Below are 18935 nucleotides of genomic sequence, written 5' to 3' on the forward strand. Positions count from 1 at the left end.
AAAACTGCTTTTCAAATACTGTAACTCTTTCCAAGTACTTGTGATCATCAGTTTTTAGCTCACTTGAGTTTTTCTGGTTTTCTGATCACATTTTGTTTGTCATCCATCTGTCCGCCTGTAAACTTTTCACATTTTTGTCTTCTTCACTAGAACCGCTAGGCCGATTTCAACCAACCCTGCCACAAAGCATCTTCTGGTAAAGGGGATTCAAGTTTGTTCAAGTGAAGGGTCACAACCTCTTTCAAGGGGGGATAATCAAGAATTAGTGAAAATTTGGTGGTATCATTTTAAAAAAGTCTTATCAAGAACCACTGACTGGGCCCAAAAAGTTGAAACTTTCTTTACATAGACAGTGTAGCTTCAAATTTGTTAAAATTATGACCCACTGGGGTAGGGTGGGGCCACATATGGGGATCCAATGATTTACATAGAAAAATGCAGGGGATTTTTTCCATCATAAATCTTCTTCTCATGAACAGCAAGGGCATTATTGTCGTCCGTTTTCACAAAAGGGACCTAGGGGACATTAAATCTCATTTGTCTGTCAGTCTGTCCGTTTGTCAGTCTGTCTGTCTGTCACAATAAATTTAACTTTGGTCATAACTTCTGAATAATAAGAGATAGGGCTTTCATATTTCACATGTACATTACCTACAAGAACTTTCTAAACATATCATGATTTTTGAACCCATGACCTTGACCTTGAAGTTTGACCTACTTTTCAAAAAATTTAACATTATTTAAAATGATCATTTTGAAAGAGAAAAGATATTGCGTTCATATTATACATGTATATTACCTGTGGCAAGACCTTTCTAAATATATCATGACTTTTGACTCTGTGACATTGACCTTGAAGTTTAACCTACTTTTCAAAAATGTTATATTTCCTTATAACTTTTGATTGAGAAGAGATAGGACTTTTATATTTGACATGTACATTACCTGTAACAAGATGTTTCCAAGCATGCTATGATTTTTTTACCCCTTGACCTTGATGTTTTACCTAATTTTCAAAAAATTTTAACTTTGGTGATTACTTTTGAATGACATATGATAAGGCCTGCATATTTGAAACAATATGTCATAAATAATGGCATCCCATCCACTAGGACATGGAAAGCAGGGGACTATAATTCTTTGAATTTGCTTGTTAGTCATTTTGATATGGAAACATCCTCATATAGTGTAGATTCAAGTTTTTTATGCCCTGCCATGAATATGGCTGAGGCATATAGTGTTTGTCATGTCCGACTTCAATAAAACGTCATATGCTGATACATACTGATGTAAGCTTTTCAACTGCATCGAAATTTTTGACCTTGACTTTTCATATGACCTTGACCTTACTTTTCTTAAATTAGTGTCTAGATCAGTTTTGAATAAACAATTCAAGATATATTTATCAAACTTCATATGCTGATATATACTGCTGAGAGATATCAATTGCATCAACTTTTTTGACCTTGATTTTTCCTTTGACCTTGACCTCACTTTTTTAAATGTTTATCTACGTTTTAAATAAACCATTTCTGATATTTTTATTGAACTTCTATGCTAATAGTAAAGACATACTGATATAAGCTTTTCAACTGCATCAACATTTTGACCTCAACCTTTCCTTTGACCTTGACCTCTGTTTTCTCAAATAAGTGTTAAGCTCAGTTTTAAATAAATCATTTAAGATATTTTTATCAAACTTCATATGCTGATATGTATTAGTGAGAGCTATTCAACTGCATAGAAAACTTTTCACCTTGCACTTTCCTGTGACCTTGACCTCCCTTCTCTTTAATTTGTATTTTGCTTATTTTTAAAGAAACAATCTTAGATATTTTTTTATGTAACCATGCACTTATACATAATTTTGTGAGAATTTATCATCTATATCCATTTTTTTTAGATTTTAGTTTCAATTTTAAAGAAACTGTTAAAGATATTCTCATCAAACTTCATACACTCATACAAATTTTCATGTTGCATTAGTAATATACATTCGGCTGGGCATTTATGTCCTATGGACATATTTCTCGTTTTCAAATCATGACCTCCGAGGATAGGGTCAGGCCACAATAAGGGATCAAAGTTTTATAGAGATTTAAAAGGAAAAAAAATCTTCAAAATTCTTCTTTTTAAGAACAACAAAAAGTATGATTAATATGGAAACATTCCCAAGAAGTGTAGATTCAAGTTTGTACAAATCATGACCCCATGGGTTAGGGAGGGGCCATTTTTTTCCTGCCCCTATTTGCTATCCACATGGAAATGCAAATTTTAAAACCATTTTACACATCCACAGGACAAAATCAATCATCTTCCAAAAGATCATGATTTAAGGCTAGTGCATAAAATATAAGGGAAGTTCTGGGAACCAGGATGTCTAAACATGTTAAATATTTTTAAAAAAAAAAAATTGATCCCCATTTGACCCCCAGGGGGAAATAAGAATTCTGAAACCTTACTGCACATCTATAGGACACCACCAACCATCTCCCAAAAGATGATTAGGCTACTGTGTAAAATGTAAGAGGAGTTCTGGGAACCAGGGGCTTTTTGCATAAAAAACGCTATTTTTCGACCCCTATTTGAACCCATCGTGAAAATGAAAATCCCGAAACCTAACTGCACATCAACATGACACCACCAACCATCTCCCAAAAGACGATTAGGCTACTGTGTAAAATGTAAGAGGAGTTCTGGGAACCAGGGGCTTTTTGCATAAAAAACATCATTTTTCGACCCCCATTTGACCCCCAGGGTGAAAATGAAAATTCCAAAACGTTACTGCACATCTGCAGGACACCACTAACCATCCCCTAAAAGATGATTAGGCTACTGTGTAAAATGTAAGAGGAGTTCAGGGAACCAGGGGCTTTTTGCATAAAAAACGTCATTTTTCGACCCCCATTTGACCCCCAGGGTGAAAATGAAAATTCCGAAACCTTACTGCACATCTACATGACACCACCAACCATCTCCCAAAAGATGATTAGGCTACTGTGTAAAATGTAAGAGGAGTTCAGGGAACCAGGGGCTTTTTGCATAAAAAACGTCATTTTTCGACCCTCTTTTGACCCCCAGGGTGAAAATGAAAATTCCGAAACCTTACTGCACATCTGCAGGACACCACCAACCATCTCCCAAAAGACGATTAGGCTACTGTGTAAAATGTAAGAGGAGTTCTGGGAACCAGGGGCTTTTTGCATAAAAAAACGTCATTTTTCAGCCCCCATTTGACACCCAGGTGAAAATGAAAATACCGAAACTTTACTGCACATCTACATGACACCAGCAAACATCTCCCAAAAGATGATTAGGCCACTGTGTAAAATCCCTAACAAAAAAATACTATAGTAAATCAAAGTTCCAAAGTTTTTACTATAGTAAATCAAAGTTCCAAAGTTTTTACCATAGTAAATCAAAGTTCCAAAGTTTTTACTATAGTAAATCAAAGTTCCAAAGTTTTTACTATAGTAAATCAAAGTTCCAAAGTTTTCACTATAGTAAATCAAAGTTCCAAAGTTTTCACTATAGTAAATCAAAGTTCCAAAGTTTTTCTATAGTAAATCAAAGTTCCAAAGTTTTCACTATAGTAAATCAAAGTTCCAAAGTTTTTACTATAGTTAATTAAAGTTTCAAAGTTTTCCGTATACTTAATCAAAGTTTCAAAGTTTTTTCATTAGTTTAACAACTTATGTATTTTTATTATTTTTTTTTATTATTTAGCCGTTTTAGGGGAGGGGTGGATATGGGGTTGGTTGGGGCTGGTTTTTGTTGTACATCTTTATTTAAATATACAAAGTAGTTAATTCAAATGCAATATTTACATTTATAAATTTAAAAAAATACATGTTGACTGAAGTTGATGAAGCAGATATTTTGATTCTAAATGACACAATAATATATTATTTTTTCTCCATAAATAAGACTTACGTTACATCTGCATAACATCAAAATTAAATGCATTGAAATAAATATTGCTTATTTATCGGCGCAAGCGACAACCTTTACATTAAAATGCATATCTTGTACATTATTCTTTTAGGGGAGGGGTCGGGTTTTAAAAATGTTCTCTAAAGCTTTTATGAATCTTAAACTTGAAATATCATAAAATGTAAAGAATGGGAATCAAAAACATAATTCCACAGGATTTATCGTACTTAATCAAAGTTTCAAAGTTTTTACTATAGTAAATCAAAGTTCCAAAGTTTTTACTATAGTAAATCAAAGTTCCAAAGTTTTCACTGAAGTAAATCAAATTTCCAAAGTTTTAACTACAGTAGATCAAAGTTCCAAAGTTTTCACTATAGTAAATCAAAGTTCCAAAGTTTTCACTATAGTAAATCAAAGTTCCAAAGTTTTCACTATAGTAAATCAAAGTTCCAAAGTTTTCACTATAGTAAATCAAAGTTCCAAAGTTTTAACTATAGTAAATCAAAGTTCCAAAGTTTTTACTTTGGTACTATAGTTAACTATAGTAAACTATAGTTAACTATAGTTTACTATAGTATTTTTTTGTTAGGGATGTAAGAGGAGTTCAGGGAACCAGGGGCTTTTTGCATAAAAAACGTCATTTTTCGACCCCCATTTGACCCCCAGGGTGAAAATGAAAATTCTGAAACTTTACTGCACATCTACATGACACCACCAACCATCTCCCAAAAGATGATTAGGCTACTGTGTAAAATGTAAGAGGAGTTCAGGGAATCAGGGGCTTTTTGCAAAAAAAACGTCATTTTTCGACCCTCTTTTGACCCCCAGGGTGAAAATGAAAATTCAGAAACCTTACTGCACATCTGCAGGACACCACCAACCATCTCCCAAAAGACGATTAGACTACTGTGTAAAATGTAAGAGGAGTTCTGGGAACCAGGGGCTTTTTGCATTAAAAACGTCATTTTTCGACCCCCATTTGACCCCCAGGGTGAAAATGAAAATACCGAAACTTTACTGCACATCTACATGACACCAGCAAACATCTCCCAAAAGATGATTAGGCTACTGTGTAAAATGTAAGAGGTGTTTGAGAAATAAGAGTGTGACAGACGGACGGACGGACGGACGGACAGACATGAGTAACAACAATATACCCGAACTTTCTTTAGAAAGTGTGGGTATAATTAGGATATTTGTGATATATGACACTTGCCTTTCTGTTTATATTATTGGACTCGTGTGTATATGCATGATGTTTTCTTACACACCAACCCCCAGTTGTCTTTGCCAACTAAGTTGGAAAACGGTTATGCTTTTACCCTCGTATTTGTTTGTCCGTTTTGCTGTCTACCTGTCTGTTCACAAGAGGGAAGAATTAGTATTAGTTGAGCTGGAATGTGGAGTTTTGAATATTTTCAAAAAGAAAAATGAAATGAACAAATGCCAGTGGAATTAGGAAGGAAATGAGAGGATTTCTAGGACATCCCATGAAGGATTTTGTTTTCATTTTTTTAAAGCACATTAAAAATTGGATCTCACACAGAGAAAATATAAATATATATATACTTAGACGGCTTGCAGAGGCTTGTTCTTTAATACTGGCATTTATTGTTTTTAATAATGCATGCAATAAAAAGTATAGCATGTTTTTGAAATTGTCCAGTATATTACAGTGTATGCACATCTATCGATCTGGATTTCTACAAAGGTAACATTTGTATGCAATGAAAAAATGGATAAAAATGTAAGTCAGATCAATAGAAATCAATAATGAGGCACGGTAAGGAGCATAACAAAATTTCTAATTTATAGGAAAGAAAAGACCGTGAGGTGATGATGTTTCATTACACAAGGTGGCCTGACCATGGAGTTCCTGATCCACTCAGTCTGGTTGTGTTCCATCGTCACGTGATGAAAACGTCATCGAAAACTGGAAAATATACGCTGGTTCACTGCAGGTTATATTGTAATATCTTACTATTGAATTTTTTTTTAATACATAGATTCTCTCTCTAGCTCTCTCTCTCTCTCCTGTAAAAAAATGTTGTTCTCGAAACATGCTTTTGCGCACCTAATCCAATGGAAGACTTGAATCCCATATACAGGTGAAAATGATATATTACTACATCTATTGGAAAAGATGATGTTAGAAAAGCTGAAGTCATCCTACTTGTTGTATAGCTTGGATGTAAGTTGGCCATTAAAAGCTGAACACTACTCGTAAAAGGCAATGTCCGCCATATCTCTCGTTCATCACCGCTATCCCCTAAAACCCCTATATAAGCCGCAGGCCTCTAAACAGTTCAAGGTATTTCGCTGTAGAGGTCTGACGAGTATAGACGTACATCTTCCACTACCGTGTTAATCGGACTATATCGAGTTGACATATTGAAAATATCTATCATTAATTGATAAAACGTCGTCCGCATAGTGACATGATGAATTGAAAGCCACAGTAAGACTTTTCCCCTTCATCTCATGTAAAAGGTTTTGACTCAATTCTGATTCGCAAGAATATAAGAACAGGTTAATTGATAAGGGAACACAATTATTGCCTATAAAAATATTTCACATGACTATTGGAAGACACCCCCCTTCAAAGACTGCATAGATATTTTCAATGAAAAACTATCATAAGAATGTATATAAACACCATGTGAAATTGAACACTTAATTGACATTTCAGAAACCTGGTAAGCACTATATAGAGAAATTACTATTAAACCATTACTGAATAAAAGAGATGCTCTGTTTATGCAGTAAAAGACGTTGATGAAACCTTACGGATTAACCTTAGGGTAATTCTAAATAAGGCCTTGGTCAAAAGACTCAAAGCGTCAAGCTTTTACATGACGTACCTTGGTAAAATGGAAGATTAATTCCAGTGGTTTTTTTCATAATCTTGCAAAAAGATACGCCAACAAGAACTGAAAGTTATAATTTATTATCAAATTTATAACTCATACCTTGTTTACATGTTGAGAAATGTACTCGTGCATATTTACTCATGCGCAAATTTGCTACAGAGTGCAAAAGTATATTTACTTCGCGTTTTGCGTGCGATTTATTTTTATTGTACTGTGAGTAAATTCCTACGAATTCTACTGAACCATTATTTTTTAGTTCATGACTTCCAAAAGAATGGTTTCATACTGCATGGAGAAAATGTATTAAGCATTTGGATTACAGTTTTTGTACGATGTTTCATTGAGTTTAAAATGAGTACTGATTAGGCAAAAAAACTGCAAACTTTATTTATTGCAGATTCCCTATTAATCAAACAAACAAAAGAGATATTATTTCGCTTGTTTAATTTGGCGCTTCTGGCCGCGGTGATCAATTTGCTGGGGCTACCACAGGGCTGCCCCACAATCAACAATCAATACAACAAATGTGACGACAGAAATCGGGCGGATCATGCACTGGGTAGGTCACAAGTGCATGAACGTCGCCAATTCAATTATTAATCAAGTTCAATCAATCAATCGTCAATCAATCAAGTTCAATCAATCAATCAATCAATCAATTCAATATCAATCAAGTCAACTGCTTGTCAATTACAAGCCAATGCACAAATTCAAATCCTGAATTTCAATTTACATGTGCAATAGTACAAACAATGGAATGAGCGTAAGAATATGTGTTGCACTCCTCCAGTTGCGTTGAGGTGCGACCGAATACGCAAACACACAGAATTACCACCGCGACATCGGCTGAAGTGGACGCTGTACCCAGAAGGCAGTCATCACGGAATACGTAAACACACAGAATTCACCACCTTGACATAGACTGATGTGGACGCTGGACCAATCAAGCTGTATTTACGGAATATGCAAACACACACAATTCACCATTGCAACATAGGCTGATGTAGGTGCTGGACCAAGCTAGTTGTCTTCACCGGATATGCGAACACCCGTAATTCACCACCGCGACATAGGCTGTTGTGGAAGCTGGACCAAGCAGGCAGTCCTCAGCTACAATGACATAACAAAAAACAGCAGTATTTGTTCTAAAAACAGGAGGAGGGTGGGTGGGTAAATTTTAAAACATTGCCACAATTTAACTCCAAAAACTTTTCCATGACCTTACCGTTTAATCGATTCTTCGTGAAAGAAGGTAGAAAAGAACTTATTGTTAGACTATATACAAATGGACCTAAATTATCCGGAATGATAGCTTGTGACTAGGGGTGAAAAATATATCCGAATGCACGTAACTTATCCGGAATAGATAAATATTACTAGGGTTACTGAAATAAACTCACTTATCCGAGACCAGGCTCGTATAAGTGGTAATAGTAGCAGACTTGATTTATATATTTATTTCTTCTCTTTTTCGACATCTTTCAAATTTGCATAGCAGATAACTTAAGATATAATCAATTAATTGGTATTGTTAAATTTAAAAGGCGAAGGCATGTTACTGAATCATTTTAATAAAATTATTGCAGGAAATTATTTGCAAAATGTAGAGTAAAGCTATTTTTTTCTTCTTATAGTCCATTTTAATATTATTCTTAACTTTAACAAAATAAGAACGATATTCAGTCTTTCAAATGAATACAGTCAAACACTTAATAGCAAACTTCGAGTATTTTCGAAATCGGCTTATAAAAACTGACAATTTTCACACAAAAAAGGGAAAATATTGCAATTTTAACTGGGTATAGCAAAGCTTGTATCACTCAGCTGAAACGTAATTATTTCGAGTTTTACAATAAACCTGATAAAATAAAATTCAATAGCAATTCATCGGCGTATCTAACATTCAATAGATTAATTAAAATCAAAATGGAAACCTAGAGTAAGTTTTTACTTGGTAAAATCAAATAAAATATTAAAGGTTGATGAACTGTTGAAGATCATTATTCCCTCTCCCTTTTATTTAATAATTTGACTCAATGCTATATCTACATGTACATAGTGAATAAAATGCATTACCGTGTGAAGGACAAGTTGGTTTCATAATGTACCCCATCGTGAATTCATTGTTTATTTTAAGTCCAAAAAACCTTATTACAAGAGCGAGATTGATATAAACTTGTTTGCAAATACAGCCTATCGTTTGGTCGTATTTTGTCTGATATATTTCATACCAATAGTTAGGTCATTGTTTTATAGTAATTTTGACTACAGACTAATTTCTCTAGTCAATACAAAGGGCTCAGGGTGTTCGAAAGGTGATGGTTACTCCTCCTAGTCACCTGAATCCTCCTGTGGTGTTTCCGGGGGTCCGTGTTTTTCCCCTGATCGCTTGTCGTATACTTTTCTGGATTCATTATGTTGATCACTGTTTGATACCTTCATATTAACATAGATAAAACTACGAAAAATATTGTGATGAAGCCTTAATGATATATTCAGATGATATATTTTTTCCAGTGCTGGAATCGGGAGAACCGGAACTTACTTAGCTTTGGACGCCCTCTACCGGGAGGGGAAGAGAAATGGTAAAGTTAATGTACCGATGTACGTCAGGACCATGAGAAAAGACAGAATGAACATGATACAAGGCGATGTAATTTTATTATTTTTGTTTCCGTTTATTTTTCTGAATTCTATGCAAAAACCATGTGTTTTTTTTAACATTATTTTACCAAATTTAAAAGTATCAGTCTCATATAAAATTTGTTGAAATAATAGAGGTTGGTCCCAATATCTGATCTTTTAAACAGAAAAGTTTCTTTAACATTTGTTGTTTCTAACATGGGATTTTCCGTAAGTACTTGCATGGATAAAAATCAGCGTATACACAAAGAATATATTAATAAAGAGGCGCTTCTATGGTTATTCTTAATTCCTGTCCGTCCATACTCTACAAGGATATGCACAATATTTTCCGCATTCTATGTCTTAAACGCAACAGGGAAGCATTATTTAGTTACATAATATGGCTTGGTCTCCTGGATACAAAAGCTCTCATAACATAAATGTATGATGCATAATTTTCTTTCATTTAGTTTAAAACACACTGACAGTAATATATTTCCTTTTAAATCACCTGGCAGAAGAAGTTTTAAGCGTAATTAGCTATAAAAATTTCCTCATTCCACCGTGCTTAAATTCTTATGTTGTATTTCTCCCCGAACCCTTCCTCAATTAAAAAAAAAGAAACTAAAGGTTAATAATCTTTTCCAATCGTTTCACTGTTGTCATGCAAAGATATTTCCCTGTATGACTTGTTCAAATATTTCCCTGTTTGTACAGCTTTCTCAAAAGAAGAATTAAACCATCCTCAATCTGATTTGTTAGGAAGTTTCGAAATTAAAGAAAAGGTTTCATACTGAAACATGCCGTACTTAAATGTAAATATTCTATTAAAGCCTTAACATAAATAACTATTTGAACAAGAAAAAGAATCTCGTTTTGAATTGCAATTAAAAAAAAGAAAGGTTGGTTTTTCCAGAAAGTGTTAGCTTTAGATGTTGATATAATTCCTTTTTCAAAAGCAAGACATATTTGTATATTTCTTTCTCGTAGTTACCAACTACGTTTTATGAATGTATGATATACATTAGCATCATCAGAAAAAAACGTAACTATGTTGTTACTGTTATAAGAATCAGTACGCAGCATCCCGCAACGAATCTGAAGCATATCATAAAATCGCATATTTTCAAGAGGTCACATTTTAGAGGTTTGAGGATAAAACATCGGTTCAAGGGGATTCGACTTCGTGGTTGAAAGATTGCAAAGTCATTACACATTTAATACTTAACAGTTCATGGAGGACATAAATTCGATGGTCTCGCCACATTAAAGTTCAAATCTCCACCAAAATTAGTAATTTCACGCTAAGCAGTTTTCCTGACATTTCACAAGCATTCAAATCCTTTGTAAACACTTTTTCCCAATATAAGTATTTCAGCAAACATTTTCAGGTTAGAAAAAAAAACTAGGATAATCTACTTTTCAGTCAGACAATTGTTAGTAATATATGTAAATGGATAGTAAATAACATGGTGTTAACGGCTTAGATCTCCAATGCTGAAATGCAATATATCTTTTTTTTTTTTTTTTTTTTTTTTTTTTTTTTTTTTTTTTTTTTACATTTCCAGTATTAATGTTACTTCTATTAGCATTTGCCTTGATAAATAAACATAGGATCAGTATAGCTGGTAACTAAGTATGTAATTACCATAAGAACAAATTGATGTTGGCAAATAAAACATCCAAGAAAATAAGAAATAATGATATACGAGAAAAAAAAATCGATTAAATGGAACATTCTGTTAATTCTCTATATCTTCTATAAATCGATAAAATGTTCACGTACGACTTGTCAGAATATGAGACAGAAGGGTAATTAAACCCTTTATTATACTTTCATATATAATTGTGGAATCTGATTTGTTGGGAGATTAAGATTGGTACCCTCTGAGAAAAGAGACCACGCGCTTTGGGTGATATTATCTAGCAAAGGGACACATTACTTGACAATGGCTAGTATTATAAAATTGAAATAGTGTATATGCATTCACTTCCCCGTAGATTTTTACAGACGGTTGTGTGTAACAGGCAAAAAAAAAACATATATTGCATATAGCTGGAGGAGAGAACAGTCCGAGAAAACAAAGCCGGCAGCTAGGGTTTGGTGTCTCTTTGATCTCTTGCCCAGGAAAATGTTGGGATTTTTTTTTTCACTCCTCGAAAACGTTGGTTAACAATGATTTCTCGTGGTGTAAAATTTTAACATTATACCGTAAACTTCTACCAATTAATATTTATAGAAAGGAGTAAGTTTTTTTTTTTTTTTTTTTTTTTTTTGGGGGGGGGGGGGGTTGTAGCACTAAGGATTTGTATAACATATTTCTGTAAGTGGGTAACTCGATTCTCGTAAGCATATTTTATATCTGTACATGCTTATATTTTTATATAAAAGATTGAATTCGATTCTGTATTATAAAACATACAACTTTCTCATCAATCAGGACCAGTACAGAGTTGTTTATCTTGCCCTTTGTGAATCATTCAGTGGGAGGTCTAGATGTTTGACAGCTGATACACTCTCACAACAATCTCAAGATAGATCTTGCTACACAAATTATGGGGAAGTTTCAAGTACAACTTCCCTGTCTTCAGACTTCCAGGTAAATTCAACGCACTTTACAATAGCAAAATGCACGTTTCTTCATTTTATTATCAAATCAAGAACATGTTATTTGATTTATTTACGGTTATTACCTAACGAAATGATTCACAAGTTAATAATGATTGTACTATTTTTTAATACAACTTTAGATGATACCAGTAATAATTAAAAAAAGATGTGTTTGTGAAAAACTGATGCCCCTGTATGGCAGCTTATGGCGAAAGTTAAAGTTTCTCAAATGCAAGTCAAACTCAAGGTTAAGAGATAAAAAATGTTGGTACCCAATGAAAGGCCTTGTCTTGAGGAATATACATGTGAAATATGAAAGCCCTAGCACCAACCGTTGAAAAGTTATGGCGAAGGTTAAAGTTTTTTAAAAAGTTAGTAAAACGTCAGCTCAAATTGTGCCAGAGGAAAGGTCTTGTCACAAGTGTTACACATGATCGTGAAATGTGAAAGCCCTAGAACCAAACGTTCAAATTTTGTGGTCAAGGTTAAAATTTCTTCAAAGTAGGTCAAACTCTAAGGTCAAGGTCAGTGCCAAAATTATTGGTATCCAAAGGAAGGCCCTGTCACAAGGAATGCATATATGAAGTATGAAAGCCCTGGCAAGCCCTGAAAGCCCTGTTTGAAAGTGATGACAAAGGTTATAGTTTTTCAAAAGTAGGTCAAACTCAAGGGTTTATGTCAAAGGTGTTGGTATTCAAAGGAAGGTCTTGTCACAAGGAATATACATGTGAAGTATGAAAGCCATATTACAAAATGTTCTCATGTTATGGCCAAGGTTAAAGTTTTTTTCCACCAGTAGGTTAAACTTTAAGGACAAGGTCTAAGTTGTTAGTATCCAAAGAAAGGTCTTGTCACAAGGAATACACATATGAAGTTTGAAACCAGAGCACCAACTGTTCGAAAGTTATGGGCAAGGTTAAAGTCTTTGCGGACAGACTGACAGACGACCAGGGCAAAAACTATATGCCCCCGAATTTAATTTAATCTAACTGTGCAGTGAATATATTTGTTCATTCGTAATTGTTGTAGACTCTACAGTCTCTTCGGATAAATTATGCTGAGAAAGATTGTGAATCTGGACATACAAACAAATCAGCCAACTATACACAGAGTGTTTTACCGGGTAAACTTCAGTATTCTCTACATCAATGTCTAATTCCGTGTGTTTAAATCAAATTGGAATTTTTAGTAGTAATAATTCGGTCGAAGGAAACTAAAAAAAAAAATGATTGATTGTAAATTTTGTGGAGGTTTTTGTACTATCGGCTAACTATACAGAGATCGTTTTGCAGGTCATAATACTTTTTACATCAATATTTAGTTATCTCCCTCATGTTGGAATTGTTAGTAGAAATTGTTTGCAAAAAAGAAAAAAAAAATGCAAATAATATCAGTTATTTAACTCATGTCAGTAGATATAGTTTGAAAAAAATCTTGCAAATAACATGTGATTGTAAATTTCTACAGTTTTTCCCCTAATATTTTAACCCTTTTCATAAATGTATTTCAGTTGAAAAATTCCTGTGTTATTTGTCCTATACAAAGGGAAGAAACAACTACTACAACGCTGTTCTACTACAGGTCGGATTTTTATAAGTATTACATCGTGATATTGCCCTTAAATGTAATGCTTTCCTAGTAAGTAGATTTACCATTTCATCTTCCGTATGGATAAAGTGGTTCATCCAAAAGATAAGATGAAAGAATACTTTATATCTTAATTAAAGATGACAATGGTTCCTCGAAGTCTGTTAATTAAACCAGAAAATAAATAATTTAAATTTTACATAATTATACGTATATAATTATTTTTAATTTTTCATTGGAAAATCCAATTGAGATTGTACTGTGAGATTACTCATTTGCATCTCTATACTCGTTCTTAAGGGAAAAAAAGGAAAATCAATTACATAATAATTATATTTTGATAGTCCTTCACTGAAAATGACTGTCTAATCAGCGCTCAGTACCCACTTCCTGAATACACTGAAGACCTTTTGAGACTCATCAGAGATTTTGATGCTCGTGTTGTGGTTTTCCTAGGTCCTTTGAAGGAAATAAAATCCGTAAGATAACTATATATATCATTGAAAGATGTAATAAGAAAGAAATATGAGTCCATTTGATTTTTTTATGAAAATATAACATAAATAAAGGAAAACATGTAAGTAATATCATTTCGTGAAAAAAGTGGTTTTCGTACTATACACGCATAACAATCTTGCTTAAAATAAATATATTTGTCTCATTTTACCAGTCAACTCTTTGGGTTCCATCAAAATCCGAGAACAAAACCTGTGGCAGTTTTGTACTTAATCTGGCAACATCAACAAATTCTGCAAACTTTACAACCAGGAATATAGTTTTGCAGCCAAAGGTTTGTTATGTTTATACGTCATAGGTACCATTAAATAGTTCTTTTTAACTTCGTGTATGAAAGGCATGCGCTTCATGAAACACACTCGTTTTATTTTGTAGGGAGGTAGCGACATGAGAATAACTGTGTTGGAATGCAAGACCTGGAAAGAAGGGAGGTCCCTTGTAGACAAAAGAGTGCTACTTGACGTGGTCAAAGAAGCAAAATCAGAGAAAGATAAGGATGAAGAAAAAATACTTATTTTGTCCAGGTATGTTTCAGCTCTGTGTGATTTTGGGCAATTTTCTAATGAAAATCTGCTCTTGATATCAGTAACATCAGTCTGAGCCTTTTAACAACTAATCCTAGCACGTTTTATCGACATCAATATACCGATCTATATTTAGTTGATTTATTGCATGTGTCTGTTAGTGATGGAGCGACACGATGTGGGGCGTTTGCTGTTGTCTATAACGCCCTGGAACAACTCTCAATGGATAAAGAAGTGGACATCTTCACCATCACTAGGCAACTTCAGATTCGTAGACCTGAGTTTGTTTCTACCCTGGTGAGAACTTTTGCCCTTTAAGTGTGTGTAAGGTTTAACGTTGGATAAGTGTGATCATTGCTTACCCTTTTGATTACGTTTGGGAATTTTAATTTCAAAACACTTTTGTTTTTTGCATGAAAAATGTAAAGTGAATATCTCTGGAAATCTTGTTTATCAGGTTTTACACAGAGTTATTGTATTATTATAATGAAGCTTACAAAACATAGCTTAATCATTTAATGATTGATTATAATTGTCGTCTAATGAATAGGCGCGTAACTTATCCAATCCCGTGATGGACATTTTCCCGAAGTAACAGTTATGCTAAGTATTTCTTGACGATATGGATACATTTAACTTCTGCATTGCACGTACATGTAATTAGGCATATGACAAAAATTCATTTGATATTTATATGAATTAAATTTGAAATAAAGCTGTGTATAAATGTAAAGTTAAGGTACACTGAACTCGCTAATAGTTCAACTAAAAACTACAAAAAAATATGGGTAACTTTGATTTCAAAGCAAAGACTCTAATGAAGAGTTTATTGTTCATTCTGAGTGCCAGCCTGCTGCTGTTTGCATTGAATTGTTTTAGCAGTCTGAGATGAAATTATTCTATACATTTGTTAAAAGTGCTACTTCACATTGTATCTACATGTAGTTCATACAAATCAGGAATCTGCATTATAACATGTATAAGGTGACATAAAAACAGTTATCATCAGATGAAATGAGAGCATTGTATACCATATTTCCTATATTTTCAGGAGGAATACCAGCTTTGTTATGATGTTGTCGCTGAATACATGCAGAATGACAGTGTTTACGCGAATTGTTAGACAAAGGGAGGAAACTTGAATAATTATCAAAGAAAGACTTCAGTGAAAACTCTCTGATAATAATAATGGATGTTTTACCCTATGAGTGCCATCACTTCGTGTGAATTTAAAATACATTAAGTATAATGAACAGCAAAATATTTTTTATATACATTATATCTATGCAAATCCAACCCCAACCCCCATACCCTCAATTTAGAAGAGCTTGAAACTTACTTATTGAAATGGAACTGCATATTTATTCATCTTTAGTTTGTTTCACGACCCTTGATCCTTTTTAGATTAAAGTAAAACTTATTGGTGATAAATTTTCTCCCAATGTTTGCTTTTAAGCTTTTATTTATTCACCACTTTGCATTTTTAGTTTTTTAACAATGAAATACTGTAGTTAAATGTTATTTTTATGCCTTTGATTTTTAGATTTACATGAACTTATAAATTAAGAAGAGTTTAATACCCGCTTTTATTTATTTCATGGTTTGTATTTTGTTAAATATAACATTAATATTTTGAAATATTGATTTTAAATGATTTTGATATCCCAATGATTCGAAGTAATCTTAGGTAAAACGTTTTTTTTTAAAGTTTAAGAACACTTTAATGAAAACTATTACTTTAATGATATTGTACTGACTTCAAAATACTTTCTAACACTAATCACGGGACATGAGAAGGCCTAATTGTACAGTTAATATTTTGTCAATTATTTATCCATTCCTTTTTTTCTAATTTACTTTGCTTTTCAATTTGTATTTGTCGTGTATGCATAAAATGTATTTCATAAGCTATCTATTTCTTTGTTTCATATTTTAATTTACGACAAAGCCTCAATGTATAAGGTGAAGATAACGAATAGTGACCGAACTAAAAAAAAAAAAATCTATAAGCAATGCAAATCTGATAACCTTTGTTTTTTACGCTCCTTATAAATTGTATACATACCAACTGCATAGAATTAATTTTAGCGCATCAGACCAAGAACTTTTTGATAACCACTCATACAACAAGCATTCCTTTTATTTATTTTCTACGAATGAAAACGAAAGAAAATACTACATCTACTTTTCTTGAGGTTTTGAATATATATGTAAAACATTGTCAGGGTACACAATAGAATACAAAAGAAAAAAATAAAACATTGCATGGCTTTTGTATGATGCTGAAATTTATTATTGGGGAGACAACGTTCGGGCCTTTCTCCTTACAAACTTGGACATTCAACAAAAACCAAACAGACGGGTTATGTTTTAAACCAAAAATTTTTCAGATTTATTTACAGTTATTTGGAATGGAATTACTCCCAAAATAATGGTTTCTTAATTCTATAATATATAAACACATCACTCATCAACTTCAAGCAAAGATAAAACTAAAATCTTTCTCTCTAACGCACCCCAAAAATAAATATTACGACAAAAGTTACTTTTTGTGAGTAGATTTAACTTGATAATTTGATACATGTATAAATAAGGGAAAATGTAATACAGTTCACATGAACGTCACTTTTATAATTAAAGTTTAGTAACGCTTAAAGTGCTTATCTATATCAACCAATAAAATTGTTATATAATGAATAAGCAAGTGTATAAGGCCAAATAATAGCCATGATTGTCCACGGAATCCATTTAATCCTTTGTGTCTTAGCAAAGCATGTATTTGTTCTTCTGAGGCATTCATGACTAGATAAAAAATATTTCGTTTTCCATTTTTATTTAACATAGCTGAAGCTGTTAATAAAGATATTTATTTTTGGTATTTCAATTTAACATTGGAATACATGTATATAGCAAAACTTCTGTAAAAATTTTCGTCTCAGGAAGACTGCTGAAGTCATGAGTATAGGAGTATCCATCCCGTCATATGGATTAAAGTCTTTAGGGTTGTTAGGATTTTTCTAACGAAACTAACCATGCTGTTATCTTCGATAAGCGTCCCGTTATCAGCATATTTATATTTTTGTATTCATACAAAGCGGGATTCAATCAAAAACTTCTACATTCAAAGAATGAAATATAGAGAAAACGAACATATTTCAAGCTCAAAATCTATTTAAATAATGCAAATCTGTAGCAGGGTAAATACAGACCTCCAAAAACATCAGAGGTGGGATCAGACGCCATGCAGGATTGAGCATCTCCTTGCCGACGGTCGGTCACACATACCGTGTGCCCCTTGTCATGATCGGGAAAACGGAGAAGTCCGTAGACAATTCAGTGTGTAAATAATACCCCAACAATAAGCATGAGAAACGTCAGTCAACATTAGTCATTAAGATAGGTTGTGTTTGTATCTACCGTGAAATTTGAAACTTGCGGAATGATGACCTCAAACGAGAATGTTGATATTCTTGTTTCATCAACTTGTTTGTCATTTGCTTGCCTCGTTTTCAAAATTTTTCATACGTATAGCAAGAAGTCTCATGCTATGGCCTTCAAAACATTAAGTTATATCGACGACGTTTTATCTATAAACAATATTCATTTTCACTCCTACGTTGATTCGATATTCCCTCTGAACTCGAGATAAAAGATACCACAGAGTCTGACAGGTCTATTTCATATTTGGATATTTTACTAAAAAGACGTTACTGGTACAAGTACAACAAAACTTAATGGCTTTAGCTTTTCCATCATCACCTTTCCTTATTTATGTACCAATATACTGTTAACACCTGAATATAGAGGTTATGTCTCCCAGTTGATTCGATACGCAATAGCATGGTCTAGCTGCGACTTATTTCTAAACGTTAACGAGGCGAACTACCGATAAATAAGTAGAAGAAACAAGGATATCAACAGTCTCTTCAAATATAACATTCTGCAAGTTCTTTGGTCGATATAATGACCTTGTCGGCAAATACAATCTATAATTAAGTCGAATTTTGACTGATGTTTTTCATACAAATAGTAGAGGCATTATTATCACATTGATTTTTTTTTTTATTTTTTCCCGTTTACTCTATCATGACAAGGAGCACACGGTGAATTTGACGGGTCGACAGGGGATGCTTACTCCTCGGCACCCGATCCCACCTCTGATGATTTTAGAGGTCTTGTTTGTTCTGCTTCTGATTAGTATTGTTTCAATGGACTAATGTGCATGGCTACTGTTCGTTATCTTCTGACTTCATTCTGATCTTAAACACA

General features: G+C 33.3%; 1 protein-coding gene across 1 annotated transcript in view; it reads left to right on the plus strand.

Annotated features, from left to right (window-relative positions):
• LOC133193063 (receptor-type tyrosine-protein phosphatase alpha-like) overlaps positions 1–15817 on the plus strand; it is a 33547-nt gene extending 17730 nt beyond the window's left edge. Inside the window, exons 7-16 of the mRNA XM_061329050.1 lie at positions 5749–5894; positions 9321–9456; positions 11870–12028; positions 13069–13162; positions 13550–13620; positions 13971–14105; positions 14297–14416; positions 14518–14666; positions 14828–14963; positions 15718–15817. Coding sequence (XP_061185034.1) covers positions 5749–5894; positions 9321–9456; positions 11870–12028; positions 13069–13162; positions 13550–13620; positions 13971–14105; positions 14297–14416; positions 14518–14666; positions 14828–14963; positions 15718–15789 — 1218 coding nt within the window. The 3' untranslated portion in view covers positions 15790–15817. The remainder of the gene's footprint in view (positions 1–5748; positions 5895–9320; positions 9457–11869; positions 12029–13068; positions 13163–13549; positions 13621–13970; positions 14106–14296; positions 14417–14517; positions 14667–14827; positions 14964–15717) is intronic.
• Positions 15818–18935: the final 3118 nt, after the last annotated feature.

The sequence above is a fragment of the Saccostrea echinata genome, unplaced genomic scaffold, assembly GCF_033153115.1.
Source record: "Saccostrea echinata isolate AGI-Se365-2 ecotype Australia unplaced genomic scaffold, CSIRO_AGI_Sech_v1 ptg000027l, whole genome shotgun sequence".
NCBI classification, from domain to species: Eukaryota; Metazoa; Mollusca; class Bivalvia; order Ostreida; family Ostreidae; genus Saccostrea; species Saccostrea echinata.